The sequence below is a fragment of the Lithobates pipiens genome, unplaced genomic scaffold (assembly GCF_037356315.1).
Source record: "Lithobates pipiens isolate NorthernLeopardFrog02 unplaced genomic scaffold, aLitPip1_a1.2 Scaffold_18, whole genome shotgun sequence".
NCBI classification, from domain to species: Eukaryota; Metazoa; Chordata; class Amphibia; order Anura; family Ranidae; genus Lithobates; species Lithobates pipiens.
This window is the reverse complement of record NW_027507758.1, coordinates 374,903,459-374,924,387: the sequence shown is the minus strand read 5'-3', so window position 1 is coordinate 374,924,387 and position 20,929 is coordinate 374,903,459. Positions and strand designations below refer to the sequence as shown.

General features: G+C 44.1%; 1 protein-coding gene across 1 annotated transcript; it reads right to left on the bottom strand.

Moving 5' to 3' along the window:
* Positions 1 to 429: 429 nt before the first annotated feature.
* EEF1AKMT4 (EEF1A lysine methyltransferase 4) lies at positions 430 to 20,773 on the bottom strand. The gene is made up of 3 exons (XM_077487728.1): positions 20,621 to 20,773; positions 12,276 to 12,559; positions 430 to 4,048 (listed from the first exon to the last, which is right to left on the bottom strand). Exons 1-3 carry the CDS (start codon positions 20,769 to 20,771, stop codon positions 3,761 to 3,763), a joined length of 723 nt encoding a protein of 240 aa, XP_077343854.1. The 5' UTR covers positions 20,772 to 20,773; the 3' UTR covers positions 430 to 3,760.
* Between the last annotated feature and the right edge of the window lie 156 nt (positions 20,774 to 20,929).

The following is a 20,929-nucleotide window of genomic DNA, read 5'->3' as shown; positions in this document are numbered from 1 at the left end:
TGGTCCCCACCGGGAGCCAGGTCCTTCTCCTACACTAGGCAGAAAAAAACTGAGCTGCTGATGCAGTGTGAGGGATTACAGCCAGTAGGACCACCCCCTGGGCGGTACTGTGCAGTTTTGTTGTTTTTATATGTTCTTCCTAGTCCTTTCCTGAAGGTGGCGATATAACCCTAAGGTCAAGATGAAGATGCCGTTTGTAAAAAAGTGTAGCGCTAAAAAAATAATATACGAACTTACTGAAAAAATGTATATAACATCCCCGTGTATAACCACGTAGATTTTTGTGTTATCTATAGTGAATACTTATACTAATAGACACCTGTAATAAGGGGTTAAATTGTGTGTTATATTTAACCATAGGGTCATTCAGATATTTACCCTTTCAGATCTGTGGTCAGTAAATGCAAGGATTAAAAAACACACAAAGAATATAATAAAAAGTAGATTTACTTAGCTTCGGTTACAATACAAGGATAAATTCAGCATTCAATCCAGGGAACCCCTCAACTTCTGAATTCTTCAGGCAGTTCTGGAATCGACACTCTATGCAAGTCCTAGGCACTTTCCGTCCTAGTTGAAGTTCCCTGGCCTTGTGTATTGTCTGGTCATTTATAGGCTTGAAAGAAGCACAAAAAAGCTGGTTTTATCTGGCGCCCACAAAAAAGACTAGCCACAATGGTCCCAAGACAATGTGACCATCTGTGAATGACTATCTGTGAGCTCAGTGAAATCAATGTATGCAGAAATATATATACACATACATACATACACATATAAGCAATCGCCTTAAAAATATCATAGTTAATAACTCATTATCCTAAGTTCTTTGTAAATCAATTATAAATATAGACCCGTACTACAACACCAAAAACATATTAATAAAGCCTTTGCCATATAAAATTGTGCTTATGTGTATCCACAAAACAATCAATATTAAACAAAATATTTTAAATATAAAGTCTCTTTGTTTAGAAGAAGATATTCAAGTCCCACATGTGTAGTTACGTTTCAAATACACCATCCGATCTTAGGTTAACATGCGAACACCCATGTGCCAATCCCACCACCTCTGCGGCTGCGGGCTTACCAGATGTATCTGACCCAAAAGAATGTATATTCCAAGGGTCATGCACGCTTTTACAATATCTGCAGGAATTCAAATTCGCAGGTGCTGGGATGCCAAAAAACGTCAAAGCAGTCTTTCGCCAACACAAATGGTAGCAATAGGTTTTCTCCAATCACATAGAGGCCCAACTCAGAGTGATGGACACATAAAATGGAAAGATAGGGGCATATAGCGTAATTCCATTAAAAAACAAACTAACATTTATGAAGTTTATCAAGCACTTTCAAATAAAAATTGGTGGCGTTGTAGTCTGCCGATGCATTTCGTCCTCACAGACATCGTCTATGAGGACGAAAGATGAAGATGCTGTGTTGGTCAATGAATGAAAGAGAAGTGTGTGTGTGTGTGTGTTCAGGTTTATCTTGTTTAACCACTTTCCAACCGCCGTACACCAATGTACGCCCCTACTTTGGGGACGGATATCGTTGTTATGGCAGCAGCTAGCTGTCATAACCCTGGTATCCCCATGTTCGGCCAGCTACAAGATAAAAGTGGTCTTTGCGGCGGATTCGCTGCAAGATCACTTTTATCGGTGGTGGGAGAGTGCCTTCTGATGGCAGCGGCTGAGGCGATCGCATCTGTCTCCTTGCTAGGTATGGAGACGATGGCTCCCACCCATCTCCATACCATAGCAGGGCGGAAGCCATGTCAAAACGTCACTTCCCCCCATACATCTTAAAATGCACTTTTTTTGTCCCCAGATCTAATTTATTATTTTTTTGTTAAACAGCGTAAAAAAAAAGTTAAATTAGAAAAAAAAATATATATTTTTTTTAAACGTGCCCCCGTCCCACCGAGCTCGCATGCAGAAGCGAGCGCATACCCGAGTAGCGCCCGCATATGAAAACGGTGTTCAAACCGTTTTTTGAGGTATTGCTACGATCGGTAGAGCGAGAGCAACAATTCTAGCCCTAGACCTCCTCTGTAACGCAAAACATGCAACCGGTAGAATTTTTTTAATAGGTCATAGGTCACGTGGCTCAAAGATGTAACACAGGTGCGTTATTGATGCGTTCTTCCTGCATTTCAACAGGGCGGTGCATTTTTTTTTTTTAAATGACCTAAAATGCAGCAAGAAACATTTTTTACCCCATAACGGAAGCACAAGACAAAAAAAAAAAAAAAAACTGTTCAACTTGTAAACACATCTAAAAAAAAATAAAAAAAATAATAAATAAGGCCCGGTCTTAAAGTTGTTAATCAGCAACAGAAAAGTAGCATGCACGTACAGCAAGGAATGAAGCTGTGACTCAAATACTTTGTCACACTATATTTGCGCAACAGTCTTGCAAGTGCACTTTTTTATGAAAAAAAAAATACACAAAAATTGTGCCCGCTCGTGGAATGGTGACAAACTTTTACCCTTAAAAATCTCCATAGGCGACGTTTAAAAAATTCTACAGGTTGCTTGTTTTGAGTTAGAGGAGCATTAGGGCTAGAATTATTGCTCTCGCTCTACCGGTCACGGTGTTTGTGGTTTGAACGTCATTTTCATATGCGGCACTTCTCACTTATGCGTTTGCTTCTGCATGCAAGCTTAACGGGACGGGGCGCGTTAATTAATTTTTTTTTTTATCTTACATTTTCTTTAAAAAAAAACGTTGTCACTTTTATTCCTATTACAAGGAATGTAAACATCCCTTGTAATAGCAAAAAAGCATGACAGGACCTCTTAAAAAAAGACACTAAAATGCAATAAAGAAAAAATGTTGTCATTTGAAAAATAAATAAAATAAAATGGCCCTTTAAGAGCCATGTGTGGAAGTGACATTTTGACGTCGCTTCCGCCCTGCAATAGTATGGAGATGGGTGTGGGCCATCTTCCCCTCACTCGTCTCCATGCCCAGGAAGGAGAATGATCCGATCGCCTCCACCGCTACCGGCAGCTCCAGAGGGCATCGGACAGCAGCAGGGGGGGCCCTCTCCCTCCGATAAAAGCGATCTCACGTATATCGGCGTGCGGCGGTCTGGAAGTGGTTAAACAGTGGCTAAATCGGTTTTTGTGTAGTTTGTTCAAACCATAAATAACATGATATTAAGTGTTTTTTTTTTATTTTACTCCAGGAGTATATAACGAGTTTTGAAATTCTACAGAAATGCATTACAATTTAACTAAACACATTTGATTGTAGTCGACTAAAATATACTGGAGATTTAAATCAAATAAACATGACTAAACAATTGCAGAAGACTAAAATGGGACCAACAACTAAAATGCCATTTTAGTCAAAAGACTAAATCGAAATTTGCTGACAAAATTAACACTGGGTTACATAAGGCGATCATTACAGTAATGAACCTCTAGAACAGTCAGATAAAAAGGTAAATAAGCAATATTTTCTTTTTCTGAATAGAGTAACAGCATTTTCCTGATAAAACAAGTAGTTCATTGACTGACGTCTTGCCCCAGGTTTCTCTTTAATAACACATAATAATTTGAACTAGCGTGTTTTATAGTATGTAAACTATTTTTGCTACAATAGATTTAAAAGGCACATTTTAGTAGAATCTTGCATTCAGAGTAGCTCTGTTTTCTCATCTACCTAAATGTGAACAGTTCAGTTTCCTTCTTATTACCTAATACAAGGACATTTATTGCATTTAATGGCAGTTATCTGAAACGGATATACACATTCATATCTGGATGTTTCTTAAGAAGTCCTCATCTTCGTACGCAGATATTGTTGGAACTGTATCTGAGATAACACGTGGCTTATGAAGACTTTGTCCTCTTTCAATGTCATAGGGTGTTAACTTTCCTCCTTTCAGCATAGTGTACAGAAAATAATGGAAGTGCATTCCATAGGTGTCACATGACACAGACCAGCCATATTTTAGTTGTGCGTAGTGTCGGGTGCGAAAATGAGGAGGGGAGAATGTAACTGAGATGAAGCATCCACTGGGGGTGAGAACTCGACTAACCTGAGAGAGAAAATCAGAACATTTAGGTGAACATCCATACAAATATACAACATCAAAAATTAGGTAATAAAACCACACATCATTAATGGAGACAAAATGTTAATGTAAAGCTAGCCAAATCTTAAACACTGACAACATGAAACAATACAGGTGTCACAGCAGTATGGTACGTGGTGGAGAAGGAAAAGCATTTTGTCTGTCCAACTAAAAAGATGCCTCCAGGCAGCAGTTTCCATGACAACCTAAGCAGACAACACTGACTTTGTCTCCATGGAAACTTATACAGCCACAGTTTTCTGAGTACTAGAAGCCCCGCCCTCGCTTAGTGAAAAGGTCACAGGTCATTACCACAAGTTAAAAATATAAACAACACACTAAGTGCTGTAAGATTTTAAAGTGTCCTTCAAAAACCAGCGTATAGAAACTTTACAATGGCAAAATAGAATTATATACCTGCATATGTGCCAACTGCTAGGCAGGCTCAATGGCCAGCATTAGACCTCTATTGTAAATTTGACAGTCATGCAAATAGTGAATGCACATATAAGAGCAGCAACAAGTCACAGGCCTAAAAGCACAAACAGTACTTCATACAGCAACATTGATCCCTGCAAAAGAAATGTTCCTTTTCATGACAACACGCTGCAAATCAATGTACACAAATGAAGCTCAACTGTTCTTTCAATAATTTAATATACAATGTTTTAGAGCTGCACAATTCTTGCCAAAATGAGAATCATGATTTTTTTTGCTTAGAATAAAAAGATCACGATTCTCTCACAATTCTCGCAACGTAAAATCTTTCACATAATACAAAAAAAAAAAAGTTGGGCTAACTTTACTGGTTAGTTTTTTTTTTTAATTCAATAAAGTAATTTTTTCCAAAAAAATTGCATTTGAAAGACCGCTGCACAAATACAGTGTGACATAAAATATTGAAAATCACCATTTTATTCTCTAGGGTCTCTACTAAAATTATATATATATATATATATATATATATATATATATATATATATATATATATATATAATGTTTGGGGGTTCTAAGTAATTTTCTAGCAAAAAAACAAACTCATTTTAACTTGAAACTAACAAATGCCAGAAAAACGTTTAACTGGTTAAACTTTCCTCACTTACACACAAAGTCTATTCAGTTGATCTAAAAGACAAATGGTTACAATGTTTCCACTACTAAAGAATGTTGTCTGCCCGATTTATTTCTTCCTTTCTTTTGCCAGCTGTAGCTTCAGAAGAGCGGAGAGAATTCTTTGCATAGTAAGAATCGTGAAACACTTTTGTCAAGATCACAATGGGGAAAAAAATTGCGATAACGATTCTTGACGATTAATCGCGCAGCTCTACAAAATACTAATACTACTAATCTACTAAGAATATAATATATCTCTATCTATATCTCAACAGGAGGAACCAAGGTCTTCTAATTTTACATTTAGGCTAGGTTCACATTGCTGCGATGCGGGAACGCCGCGAATCTGCGGCGTTTTCCCGCATCGCATACCTCCCGCCGGCAGTTCACACTGCCCTATGCGGACGGCTGGGGGTGTCAATGTTATGTTAATGACACCCCCAGATCCGTCGGCATATCGCAGTGCGATCTGCCGACTCGCACAGGAATCGGATCGCATGGTGTGAACCCCCATGCGATCCGATTCCGTTGCGGACCCAAAAAAGGGTCCCGTGCGAGTTTGCTGCGGGACCGCTGCGAGTTCAGCCATACTATCTGTATGGCTGAACTCGCAGCGCTACGGAGATCGGATGTGATTTGCTGTGCGAATCACATCCGGATCTCCCCCCGCAGCGGTGTGAACCCAGCCTTATAGTAAAAGAGTTACACAAAACACAACTTCTATTATACCAGCACAAGACATATTTATTGCAAGTGTCGTGCTTGTATAATAAAGATGTAATTCTGAGGGAGAGTTACTAAAACCGGAGCACTGGGAATCTGGTGCAGCTGTACATGGTAGCCATACTTTTAACTTCAGCTTGTTCAGTTAAGCTTTGCCAATAAAACCTAGAAGCTGATTTCTATGCAGAAGTGAGCCTGATTTTGCACTCTCCAGCTTTAGTAAATAAACCCTGAGTGTTAGAACACTTGAACTGGAGAAAGACATCAAAATGAGAGAGAATAATATTAGGAGATACGAAATTTCGCCAGCCAAAACATATCAGCTGAAAAATGGTGTTTAACATTGTGCTGATAGAGAAAAAGGTGCCAATAATGGCACCGATTATGAATGTGGTTTTACCATGATTTTACTGTACTCATGGTGTGTTTTTCATAGGTCACGTGGCTCAAAGATGTAACACGGGTGCATTATTGATGCGTTCTTCCTGCATTTCAACAGGGAGGTGCTTTTTTTTTTAAGTGACCTAAAATGCAGCAGGAAACATTTTTTACCCCATAACGGAAGCACAATGGACCAGTATGAAGACATACATACAAGTCAAAAAAGGGATGCATTTTTCTTAAATGCTAAAAGATGCCGATAATGGGCAACAATTTAATATTCATGGTATTAAAATTAAAATGTTGAATACAATTTTTTTTTTTTTTACAAATATAAATTTATTGATTCTCCATATAATATATTATTATTATTTTATTTTTTTTAAATAATAAAATGGAGAATCAACAAATAGTCTTTAGCAAAGGTTACAGCAGACCTGTTACAATACTTAACATAAATTGTAATTCAGACTGCATGAAGAATATTATAAACATTTTAACCACTTCCCGACCAGCTGCCGCAGTTATACTGCGGCAGGATGGCAAAGCTGCACGAGGCGTCATAGCTGTATGTCGGCTCTTTAAGACGCTGTAGCAGGGGCGCGTGCCAGTCCTGTCAGGGGAGAGGAGAGAGATCGTGTGTTCCTCCTAAGTAGGAACAATGATCTCTTTCCTCCTCTAGTTAGCCACATTTCTCCCACAGTTAGAAACACACATAGGGAACACAGTTAACCCCTTGATCACCCCCTAGTGTTAACCCTTCCCTGCTAGTGAAATTTATACAGTAATCAGTGGCTATTTTTAGCTCTGATCGCTGTATAAATGTCACTGGTTCCAAAAAAAAGTGTCAAAAGTGTCCAATGTGTCCATCACAATCTCAATAAAAATCACAGCTTGCCGCCATTACTAGTGAAAAAATAATAAAAAAATGCCATAAATGTATCCCATATTTTGTAGACGCTATAACTTTTGTGCAAACCAACCAATATACGATTATTGCGATTTTTTTTTTTACCAAAAATATGTAGAAAAATACATATCGGCCTAAACTGAAGAAGAAATGTATTCTTTTGGATATTTATTATAGCAACAAGTACAAAATATTGTGTTTTGTTTCAAAATTGTTGCTTTTTTTTTTTTTTTTTGTTTCTAGCGCAATAAATAAAACCCAAAGAGGTGATCAAATACCACAAAAATAAAGTTTGATTTGTGGGGGGGGGGGGGAAAGGACATAAAAATTTGTTTCGGTACAATGTTGCACGACCGCACATTTGTCAGTTAAAGCGACGCAGTGCCATATCGCACAAAATGGCCGGTCAGGAAGGGGGCAAATCCTTCTGGGGCTGAAGTGGTTAAAATCAAGCACTTTACAACATACTGGCCAACAAAACAAAAAGAGTATGAAAACTGAGGGATGAGCTTTAAAGTATATTTTCTGTATAGAAGTTAAACTGAAAAAATAAATAAATAAATAAATAAATAAATAAATAAATTAAAAAAAAAGGAATGATGCTGCTCCATGTATTGTCAAACCAACAGCACCACCTAGTGCACAAAACAAGAAAAAAAATAAAAAATGTAATCCATTTATTTGTTCATTTAAAAGAAAATAATACTATTAGTGTAACACTGGGAGCTAGGCATCTGGAGCATAAGCAGAGTGATGACAACTAGGTGATGCTCCTTATCTGATCAGTTTTTATAAGAATCATATTACCTTGAAAACAATGCTAGGACTCTGCATATATTAACAAGCATAACATAGAATTTACCAGATAAAAAAAAAAAGGAAATAATGGTAAAAAAAACTGTTAAAAGTAATTCTAAAAAAAGGTAAAAAAAAATAAAATAGAGCAGCCCCGATCCTCCTCTTCTCGGGTCCCCCACTGACACTCCTGGCTCCTACCCCCCCCCCCCCCCAAGTGGGGGCATTTGTGCATGCTCGGTCTTGAGCGGCTGTGAATGACAGCAGCAGCAGCCAACGGCTAACGCTGCTGCCTCTTTGTCCAATGAGGGGGGAGAAGTAGGGAGAGGAATGCGGCTCTTGTGCACATCACTAAATTGAGCTCAGGTAAGTATAAGGGGCGCGGGGGGGGGGGGGGCACCTGCTTGCAGAAGGGCTTTTACCTTAATGCATGGAGGCATTATTCTCTCCTGTGGAGACCAAGTCCCCTGAACTGTAGCCATCTCCAAACCAGCCCAACTGGACAGACTGGAATCAGTGGTTATCTTTCATATCACTGGAAGGAAGAAATTTCCCCTTCTCCAGATTCCGAACAATCAACCATCAATTCAAGCTCTGCAATACTCCGGGGACAGAGCCCTCGGGCAATCCAAGGCTTGGACCTGCATGTTCCAGACAGAAAATGATCCTCTACAAAAGACTTGGAGTAGAACTGCACGTAGGGAACTGCTTCAACATAGATATAATTTCCTCCTGCAGAGATGTATAGAAGTATACCCTTTACTTACTATATTTTGCTTTAAATCTGGAATGGACTGCTCCCTGAGCAAGATTGAGGTATCCTGAGAGACACCCCCTTCATGATCAGCAAGTCCAGCACCAGGGCTAGGAGCTTTGTGAACTCCTGGGGGTCTGTAGCCAGCCCAAAGGGCAATGTCACCAAACAAAAATGGCGACTTTCTACTGTAAATCACAGAAACATTTGATGAGCCTGGAAAAAACTGCCACATGAAGCTATGCGTCATTGATGAATATGAACACCCAAAATCTACCTCTTGCAGAGGCCATCACTGATCGGACTGACCTCATCTGAACAGAAGGAGGTTTAGAAATGTGTCTAATGCATTGAGATCTAAGATAGACTTCATGTCCCAGTTTGGTTTTGGAGCCGCTACCATCTGAGTGTTTATAAATAATGAGCCCACAACTTCTGCTCCAAGAGCCAATGCAAGGCAAAAGGCTGATGACTCTGTGGCAGACCCTGAAGGTCCCCAAGAAGCGTACTTAACCTACCGGGTTTCCACCAGCTAAAGACAGAGTGAACCACCTCTCAGAGACAGCCCCAAGATCCTCTGGCCCGAGGGACTCTCAAAACACACCAGCCTCAGATGCCTCCTTCACTCTGGAGGGAAAAAGCTTGCAGCACCTGGTATTCCCGGGCAGTATGCCATCGAAGTACTAACCAGGCTCGATCCTGCTTAGGCTCTGAGATCAAACAAGATCAAGCGCGTTTTGGGTGATGCAGCCACAGTCCATCACATCTCTGATAAACTTCAATGACATTGTAATGCATCAAGAATCACTGCAATGCCAGACCACTTGGTGTTGTCTATGACATTAAATCCCAATAAAATACATTTCCGTTTTTGGTTGTAACATGACAAAATGTGGAAAATGTCAAGGGGGTATGAATACTTTTTCAAGGCACTGTACCACTGATCCATTGGGAGATGTGAACACCTCCCCAGGCCTCCTCTCCCTTCTGGAGCCATTTAACTTGTATAATAGGTAAATAATGTAGCAACTATATTTGCCAAAAACCTAATATGCAGTCCCTTAAAGGGGTTGTAAAGTCAGAAGGTTTTTATCCTTATGCATTAAGATAAAAATGCCTTCTGTGTGTAGCAGCTGCCCCAGCACCCCTAATATTTAACAGAGCCCCATCTCTCTCCAGCGTTGTCCAGAAGTTCCTTGGACTCTCCTCCCAATTGGCTAAGACACAGCAGCGGGGCTATTGGCTTCCGTTGCTGCCAATTAAAATCAGTTAGCCAATCAGGAGAGAGAGGGGGCGGGGCAATGTCTGAATGGGAACAGGGAAATATGACTTGGCTCAGGTGCCCCCATAGCAAGCTGCTTGCTGTGGGTGCACTCGACAGGAGGGAGCACCGAAGAGGGACCCAAGAAGAAGTGGATCAGGGCTGCTCTGTGCAAATCCACTACACAGAGGAGGTACCCTTATGCAGTTTATACCAGTAAGCAGTTCCATGCCAACACGTTCATATGCAAATACGCATGTACGTACTTCAATGCAATTATACAGGTATGCATGCCATGTCATATTTAAGCTGCACTTGGTCCCATTTTTCAGGACTAATCAAGCACATCCAACGCATAATGAATGCAGCCTCTATGCCGCTTCAGTGCAGCCTGCCTAATCCTGCAGATCAAATGCACGCTACTCTGCAGACACAATTTCTTTAACCACTAGAGATCCACGCTATAGCCAAATGACGGCTACAGCGCGGACCTCCTTTGCCGGGACTACGTCTATTGATGTCATCCCATGCACGAGCGGCCTGCGCGCCCTGTGATCGGCGAGTCTATGAGACTCGCCTGATCATGGATCCGAGCAAGGGGTCGATCCCGACCACTTACCACGTGATCAGCTGTCAGCCAATGACAGCTGATCATGTGATACAACGGAGCCGGCAATCGGCAATTTTTCCTCCTCGCGCTGAGAGCGCGAGGAGAAAAAAAAAGAACCGATCACCGGCGGCCGTGATCGGGACATCAGTCCCGATCACGGCCAGCTTACCAGTGCCCACCTGCCAGTGCCACCTCATGAATAAATAAGTGCCCCCCGTCAGTGCCACCCAGCAGTGCCCACAGTGCCACCCAGCAGTGCCTACAATCTGCCTCAACAATGGTGCTGCACCCCAGTGCCACATATCCGTGCCCATCAGTGTCATCTACCAGTGCCCATCAGTGCCACCCATCAGTGGTACCTATCAGTGTCCCTTAGTGCCACCCATCCGTGCCATCTTATCTGTGCCCATCTTTGCCCATCAGTGCAGTCTTATCTGTGCCCATCAGTACTGCCTTATCTGTGCCTATCGGTGCCGCCTTAACTATGCCTATCGGTGCCCACCAGTGCAGCCTATCAGTGCCGCCTCATCAGCGCACTTCAATGAAGGAGAAAAGTGACCTGTTTGCAAAATTTTATAAAACTATTAAACACCATTTTTTTTTTGCATTTTTAATAAAATAAAACTCCCAGCTGTAATTAAATACCACCAAAAGAAAGCTGTATTTGTGGGAAAAAAAATTATAAAAATGTAATTTGGGTACAGTATTGTATGCCCGCGCAATTGTCATTCAAAGTGCATCAGCGCTGAAAGCTGAAAATTGGTCTGGGCAGGAGGGGGGTTTAAGTGCCCACTGCAAGTGGTTAAGTGCATTGATACTAGTACAGGGGTGTATCGGCAAACCATTGTACAAGCCCCTGGATTAGGCAGCAAGTATACAAGTATGCATTTATGAAAATTTTGCACTGATGCAGTATATAATTGCACTGTCTGGTCTCCCAGCTCTACCATAGGTAGTATTCTGACCTCATTATATACCCATAAGCTGCTGTGTCTCTCTAGAAGCCTCGCTAATTCTTCAGCCCACGTGAGACTTAAAAACATAAAAAAATGTCCACCCTTCTACTTCCTGCCTACACTTCACAGGGGTAGGCTATACGAGTGGTCCTGCACCCTCTAGTGCCTGGATGCAGCCCAAAACTCCTGACACACACAGCACGACCGGGCCAGACCAAACAGCACATGGCCCCCAGTGGCCACCGCCTTACAGACACTGATTTAAAAAAAAAAAAAAAAAAAAAAAAAAATAGAGGTACTTCCTGTATAGGAGGGGTTATATAGGGGAGGTTCTGATTTTATTGATCTGTCAGTGTCCATTCACCACCTATAGGTGGCACATAACCCAGATAGTAAAGATTATAACCTGATCTGTGTCCTGTGATGTACAATAAAGAAATTAGATTTCCTGAAAATATAAATTTGATAAGCAGTTGCGCAAATACTGTGTGACAAAGAATTGCAACTGCCATACTTTTTCTTTTGTTTTTGGCATCCTTTGATTTTACAAGGCCTCTGTGCTCAGAAAAAAAGATAATGTTCTGGAGGTTTAAGTTTATAGCCAACATTGCTGATTTTATCATATGTGAAAAATGAAAAAATAAATTGCTCCAGAGGGTAAGTGGTTAGGGAAATATTACATTCTTACCTCACTCAGCACTTCATCTAGCAAGTTGACAGTTTCTGGGGTAATGTTCCAAGGGTCTTTCTCATCCACCATCATTGAATCCAAAGTTCCTTTCTCAATAACCAGGTCAAAGCTTTCGTCAGGAAACTGAAGCTGTCGAGCATCCATCACCATCCAGCTTATTTCAGGAATGCTGGCATTTCTCTCTGTCATTTCCTTTATGCAAATTGGTGAGTAATCAATGCTGATAATGGGGCTCACACCTTCTGCATACAGATCAGCACTCAGTGAACTGGTCCCACATCCTGTGAAAATGAAATTAAACATTTAATATACATGGAACAAGATATAATGTAAACAAATGACCTGATATTTTTTACTTTAACAGTCATCCTAGAACAGTGTTTCTTAACTCCAGTCCTGAAGGCGCCCCAACAAGTCATGTTTTCAGGCTTACCATCATTTTGCACAGGCGATTTGATCGGTTTCACTGCCTTAGTAATTACCAAAGCCGTTTCATCTGAGGGAAATACTGAAAACATGACCTGTTGGGGTGCCTTGAGGATTGGAGTTGAGAAACGCTGTCCTTGAAAATAAAATGGGTCAGGCACTGCGCTGGTAAGCCTAGTAAGACTTTAGATCCCTAATAAGTAGAACCACATTTTCAAATGTATTTTGCTACTCTAGCATGAACCCATGGACAAATTGATTCTGCATGCGCCAAAGAGCATGCAGTTCAATGCAGCCATTTGACCTCCAGAAGATTTACCCCCCCCCCCCCATGACCAGGCCATGTTTTGCTCTACTTTAACGGACAATTGCGCAGTCATGCACTGCTGCACCCTAAAAAAACTTATATAATTTTTTTCCCCCACAAATAGAGCTTTCTTTTGGTGGTATTTGATCACCGCTGCTTTTATTTTTTTTGCGCTATAAACAAAAAAAGACAGACAATTTTGAATCAAAAATTATATATAAAATTATAACATATCCCATACATAAAAAAAAAAAAAAAAAAAGGGGACAATTTTTTTTCAAAAATTTAGGCCAATATATATGCCACTACAAATTTTGGTAAAAAAATCCCAAATAAGCATACAGTCATGGCCAAAATTGTTAGCACCCCTGAAATTATTCCAGAAAATCAAGTATTTCTCACAGAAAAGTATTGCAGGAACACATGTTTTACTATACACGTTTATTGCCTTTGTGTGTATTGGAACAAAACAATAAAAAGTGAGGAAAAAAAGCAAACTGGACACAATGTCACACAAAACTCCAAAAATGGGCTGGTCAAAATTCTTGGCACTCCTCTCACCCGGAATTTTAGACCACTCTTCCTTTGCAAACTGCTCCAGGTCTCTCTTATTGGAAGGGTGCCTTTTCCCAACAGCAATTTTAAGATCTCTCTACAGGTGTTCAATGGGATTTAGATCTGGACTCATTGCTGGCCACTTTAGAACTCTCCAGCGCTTTGTTGCTATCCATTTCTGGCTGCTTTCTGATGTATGTTTGGGGTCACTGTCCTGCCTGAAACCCCAAGATCTCATACGCAAACCCAGCTTTCTGACACCGGGCTCTACAGTGCGAACCCAAAATCCTTTGGTAATCCTCAGATTTCATGATGCCTTGCACACATTCAAGGCACCCAGTGCCAGAGGCAGCAAAACAACCCCAAATAATCATCGAACCTCCATCATATTTCACTGTAGGTACTTTCTTTTCTTTGTAGACTCCATTCCATTTTCGGTAAACAGTAGAATGATGTGCTTTACCAAAAAAGCTCTATCTTGGTCTCATCTGTCCACAAGATGTTTTCCCAGAAGGATTTTGGCTTACTCAAGTATATATTGGCAAATTGTAGTCTTGCTTTTTTATGTGTCTGTGTCAGCAGAGACCCAGGACCCAGGGTCCTCCTGGGTCTCCTGCCATAGTGTTTAATTTCATTTAAATGTCGACGGATAGTTTGCGCTGACACTGATGCTCCCTGAGCCTGCAGAACAGTTTGAATTTCTTTGGAACTTGTTTGGGGCTGCGTATCCACCATCCGGACTATCCTGCATTGCAACCTTTCATCAATTTTTTTTGTCCGTCCATGCCCAGAGGGATTAGCTACAGTGCCTTGGGTTGCAAACTTCTTCATAAAATTGCGCAATGTGGACAAAGGCAAATCTAGATCTCTGGAGATGGACTTGTAACCTTGAGATTGTTGATATTTTTCCACAATTTTGGTTCTCAAGTCCTCAGACAGTTCTCTTCTCCTCTTTCTGTTGTCCATGCTTAGTGTGGCACACACAGACACACAATGCAAAGACTAAGGCTCGATTGGCACCTATGTAATTTTAGTGCTTTTTGCATTATGCAGATTTTCACTACAGTTCATTCACCATGATTTCCTATGGAACACGTTCTGTAGTGCAAATCTGCAAAATGCAAAAAGCACTAAAAATGCAGAGGTGCGAATCCAGCCTTCGTGAATTTTTCTCCTTTTTATCTGCTTTCAGGTGTGATTTTTATATTGCCCACACCTGTTACTTACACCAGGTGAGTTTAAAGGAGCATCACATGCTTGCAACAATCTTATTTATCCACAATTTTGAAAGGGTGCCAAGAATTTTGACTGGCTCATTTTTGTAATTTTGTGTGACATGGGGGTTATTTACGAAAGGCAAATCCACTTTGCACTACAAGTGCACTTGGAAGTGCAGTCGCTGTAAATCTGAGGGATAGATTTGAAATGAGGGTAAACTCTGCTGATTTTACCATCCAATCATGTGCAAGCTAAAATGCAGTTTTTTTTTTTTTTTCCTTGCATATCCACCTCGGATTTAAAGCAACTGCTTTAAATCAATTAAAGCAATTCGCCTTTTGTAAATAACCCCCCAGAATGTCCAATTTGCTTTTTTTCCTCCCTTTTTTTGTTTTGTTCCAATACACACAAAGGGAATAAACATGTGTATAGCAAAACGTGTTGCTGCAATACTTTTCTGTGAGAAATACTTGATTTTCTGAAGAAAGAAAAAAATTCTGGGGTGCCAACAATTTTGGCCATGACTGTATATGGATAGGTTTATGCAAAAGTTAGTGTCTACAAACTATGGTATATATTGGAATTTTTATACTAGTAATGATGGCAATCACTGACTCCGACTTTGTGGGAACCAGTGACACCAATGCCGCGTACACACATTTTCCGACAACAAATGTTCGATGGAAGCTTGTCGGAAATTCCGACTGTGTGTAGGCATCATCGGACATTTTCCATCGGAATTTCCGATAAACAAAATTTGAGATCTGGAGGCCGAGCCCTGTCCAGCTTCTCTCTGACAAAATCACAGCAAATGCGGCATATATATTTATTTTTTTAAATCCTACTCCTAAACTGGCCATAGACCTATGAAGGCAGCTGGATGTTCAGGGACAATTCAACAGAGGATCTCTTGGCTGGCTGACTGACCGACCTATAAAGATGCACCCTCTGGCTGAGCATACATTCATATGTCCAAAGAATGGAAGAGCAGCCATGCGCTCCAAGTACCAGGATCAAAGTAAATTTGGGCAATACCAACCTAAAAGCTTCAGTGAAATTTTCATATTAAAATGATCAGTGAAACTTCAGGTACCTGAAAGCAGGTGTGCAGCGCTCACTATCCTCCTTGCACTGACCAACGTACAGATACGTTGGTTCGCGCAAGAGAGTCAACTTGCCGCAGTAAATGTACATGAGCTGGTCGACAAGTGGTTAACACTGCAACGTAGAGCAGCAGGAGCGATTCACCGCTCCGGCTCCTCTGCATTGCTAGCTGCGCTAGGGGTCAGTGTGCAGATTTAGCACACCACACGACTCCCTTTATTTTTGTTTTGTAGCAGCTTAATTTTAAGTGTACAAAAACATACACTTTATTCAGTGCAATGTTGGGCGGCTACATTGCAGTGAGATGCTTGCTGGTGCTCTGCGATAAAATGCAGCATGTCTCTGTGGCTCGGAACAGGGTTTGACAGGAGGGTGGGGGGGGGGGGGGCAATATGTGCACTGCATCACTACTCTCTTTGGAGTACCCACAAGTGTCCCAGGTATGTTACAATCCTATAGAGCAGTGGTCTCCAAACTGCGGCTCTTTGCTTGCTTTTATCCGGCCCTTAAGGCACTATTTTACCCACTGACACCAACGCAATGGGGCATGATTCCTCCCCATGACACCAAAGCGATGGGGCATGATTCCTCCCCATGACACCAAAGCGATGGAGCACGATTCCTCCCCATGACACCAACACAATGGGGCACGATTCCTCCCCATGACACCAATGCGATGGGGCACGATTCCTCCCCATGACACCAACGCGATGGGGCACAAATCCTCCCCATGGCACCAAAGAGATGGGCACGATTCCTCTCCATGGCACCAAAGCGATGGGGCCCGATTCCTCCCCATGACGCCAACGCAATGGGGCCCGATTCCTCCCCATGACGCCAATGCGATGGGGCACGATTCCTCCCCATGACGCCAATGCGATGGGGCACGATTCCTCCCCATGATGCCAATGCGATGGGGCACGATTCCTCCCCATGACGCCAATGCGATGGGGCACGATTCCTCCCCATGACACCAACGCAATGGGGCACGATTCCTCCCCATGACACCAACGCGAAAGGGCACGACTCCTCCCCATGACACCAACGCGAAGGGGCACGACTCCTCCCCATGACACCAACGCGAAGGGGCACGACTCCTCCCCATGACACCAACGCGAAGGGGCACGACTCCTCCCCATGACACCAACGCGAAGGGGCACGACTCCTCCCCATGACACCAACGCGAAGGGGCACGACTCCTCCCCATGACACCAACGCGAAGGGGCACGACTCCTCCCCATGACACCAACGCGAAGGGGCACGACTCCTCCCCATGACACCAACGCGAAGGGGCACGACTCCTCCCCATGACACCAACGCGAAGGGGCACGACTCCTCTCCATGACACCAACGCGAAGGGGCACGACTCCTCCCCATGACACCAATGCGAAGGGGCACGACTCCTCCCCATGACACCAATGCGAAGGGGCACGACTCCTCCCCATGACACCAACGCGAAGGGGCACGACTCCTCCCCATGACACCAACGCGAAGGGGCACGACTCCTCCCCATGACACCAACGCGAAGGGGCACGACTCCTCCCCATGACACCAACGCAAAGAGGCACGACTCCTCCCCATGACACCAACGCGAAGGGGCACGACTCCTCCCCATGACACCAACGCGAAGGGGCACGACTCCTCCCCATGACACCAACGCGAAGGGGCACGACTCCTCCCCATGACACCAACGCGAAGGGGCACGACTCCTCCCCATGACACCAACGCGAAGGGGCACGACTCCTCCCCATGACACCAACGCGAAGGGGCACGACTCCTCCCCATGACACCAACGCGAAGGGGCACGACTCCTCCCCATGACACCAACGCGAAGGGGCACGACTCCTCCCCATGACACCAACGCAAAGGGGCACGACTCCTCCCCATGACACCAACGCAAAGGGGCACGACTCCTCCCCATGACACCAACGCAAAGGGGCACGACTCCTCCCCATGACACCAACGCAAAGGGGCACGACTCCTCCCCATGACACCAACGCAAAGGGGCACGACTCCTCCCCATGACACCAACGCAAAGGGGCACGACTCCTCCCCATGACACCAACGCAAAGGGGCACGACTCCTCCCCATGACACCAACGCAAAGGGGCACGACTCCTCCCCATGACACCAACGCAAAGGGGCACGACTCCTCCCCATGACACCAACGCAAAGGGGCACGACTCCTCCCCATGACACCAACGCGAAGGGGCACGACTCCTCCCCATGACACCAACGCGAAGGGGCACGAATCCTCCCCATGACACCAACGCGAAGGGGCACGAATCCTCCCCATGACACCAACGTGAAGGGGCACGACTCCTCCCCATGACACCAACGCGAAGAAGCACAATTCCTCTCCATGAGAGCAATGCAAAGGAGCACAATTCCTCCTCATGACACCAACGAGAAGGGTCACGATTCTTCTCACTGACAGCAAAGATGGGGCACAATTCCTCCCAGTGACACCAACAATGGGGCACAATTCCTCCCAGTGACACCAACAATGGGGCACAATTCCTCCCAGTGACACCAACGATGTGGCACAATTCCTCCCGACGACACCAACGATGGGGCATTGTTTACTTCCAACGATCCCTGTACATTTTCTACTGCCGTTGACCACAGTCCGACCCCCCCAAAGCTCAGAAAAACAGTAATCTGGCCCTTTGTTTAGAAAGCTTGGAGACTTCTGCTATAGAGTATACTTTCAAAAAAAATAGGAGGAGGAGGAGGACTGTGTGCTGCCAAAGTGTTCCTGCTTGGCTTGAAGAAAAAGTGTCAATCCTACGCAATCGGCAGCCTGCGTTTTGCAGCCATTTGAAATCGTGGGGCGGAATACGAAGAATTCTGCCCACAATCATATGAGAATGCAGTGCTGTATTGCAAACAATGGGCTAGTCATTCGGGGGGGGGCTAAATCTTTTGGAGCTGACACGGTTAATATGAAAGGCATCGGAAATTGAAAACTGTGCGATTCATATTCGGGCGGCACAGTGGTGTGGTGGTTAGCACTCTCACCTAGCAATACAAAGGGTTGCTGGTTCAAATCCCAACCACGACACTACTTGCCTGGAGTTTGCATGTTCTCCCTGTGCCTGCGTGGGTTTCCTTCGGGTACTCCGGTTTCCTCCCACACTCCAAAGACATGCAGGTAGGTTAATTGGCTTCTATCCAAAATTGGCCCTAGTATATGAATGGTGACCTTGGATTGTGGGCTCCTTGAGGGTAGGGACAAATGTGAGCGTGCAATGTACAGGGATAGGGACAATTGTAGACACTTACTCAGGTTGAACTGGATGGACTGGTGTCTTTATTCAACCTTACTATGTATGTTTATTGCAGCTCTTTGAAATTGCAGTGATTTAAAGTGGCGTTCCACCCAAAAATGGAACTTCCACTTTTTGGAATCCCCCCCCCCTTCAGTGTCACATTTGGCACCTTTCAGGGGGGAGGAGGGAGCAGATACCTGTCTAACCCAGGTATTTTCTCCAGGGGTGGGCTGACCATTCAGCCACTCGGGCAATGCCCGAGGGCCCCCGGACCACTAGGGGGCCCCATCAGGGTTGCCAGCCTCAGTAAAACCAGGGACAGTATGTAAAAATCTGTGTTTTTTTTGTTTTGTTTTTACATCTGCCTCTGAAATGTCCCTTACCGATGAAGTGACGTTGCGGCCAGAATGTGTTACGAACACTTGCGCCATGCGTTCCAGAGGATTTGCAACAATGCCGTTCAGTGAAATCTTCAGATAAGGTCACGGAAGTGAGGCGAGATAATCGTGATGTTAACTTTAGACAGAGCGGAGAATGGCGGAGAGAGAGCGGGTAACCGTGGCTCGGGGAGGGGATTACCTCCCCTCACTTCCGTGACATTGTCTGACGGTTTCACTGGTCTGCATTGTCGCAAATCCTTTGGAACGCATGGCGCAAGTGTTTGGAACGCATCGTGCATGCACAGTGTGAAATTTCTGGCCGCAACATCACTTCCGGAGCATTCTACGATGGGGAGAAAAATATGACACTACACCGACATCCTTTTGAGATTATAGCTGCCCCTTCTCTCCAGTACCTTCTCAGCCAATAGAAACATATCTGTGTATACTGTGTGTACATGTATGTGTAACCTGTGTGATTATATACTGTGTGTGTGTGTGTGTGTATACTGTGTGGCCCCATAATCTCCTATTGCCCAGAGGCCCAATGAGTTGTCAGTCCGCCCCTGATTTGCGCCCACTTCCTGGCATAGATCACCGCGGCGTTCTCTGTGACTGATGCCACTTCCGGCACCTACTCTGTAGGTCTCAGAACACAGCAGGGACCAGGGAGGACACGCATGCGCAGTAGAGAACCAGGAAGAGAGGCCACACGGCTTCACTGCCTGATTCCCTTACCGAGGATGGTGGCGGCAGCACCCGAGAGCCGACGGACAGATCGGGTTCGGCTGCCACCATCGCAGGCACCCTGGACAGGTAAGTGTCCATATATTAAACGACAGCAGCTGCAGTATTCGGTTTTTTTTCAGCGGACCTCCGCTTTAAAACGCCCAGGTGTGAATGCAGCCTCAGTGATTTCCATTCCCCCACAGATTTTTTTCTCACTTCTAATTGCATCTTTGGGCCAGGAAATGAAATCCCCCCAACATGCCAATGACAAGAGCTTCCTATAGCACCCAGAAGTTTGGGGTATGGATAGACTTTAGCGCCCCTCCCCTCCAGTAGTACAGAACATGTATACCCAACACCAGTACTCGCAGACCGCTCCTCAGCTGTCTCCTCACTAGGTGAGCGAAGTCCTCATATGGACCGAACCATTCGTGTCCTCCAGCCTCAGGCAGCGCCCTCTCCCGCTCATAGCGGGTATCCCAGTACCCCGACTCCTTGTACATGCCGCACACGTGCTGCTTCCGCCGGGCCGGTGACGTGACTAGAGGGCGGGGCCAGGGCTTGTACACCGGACTGCGCCGTGTATACACGTGGAACGCTTAAAGGCACAGCACACGTCATTGTACCGGGACCGCCCACCTGTCCCCCGAACGCGTCTTCC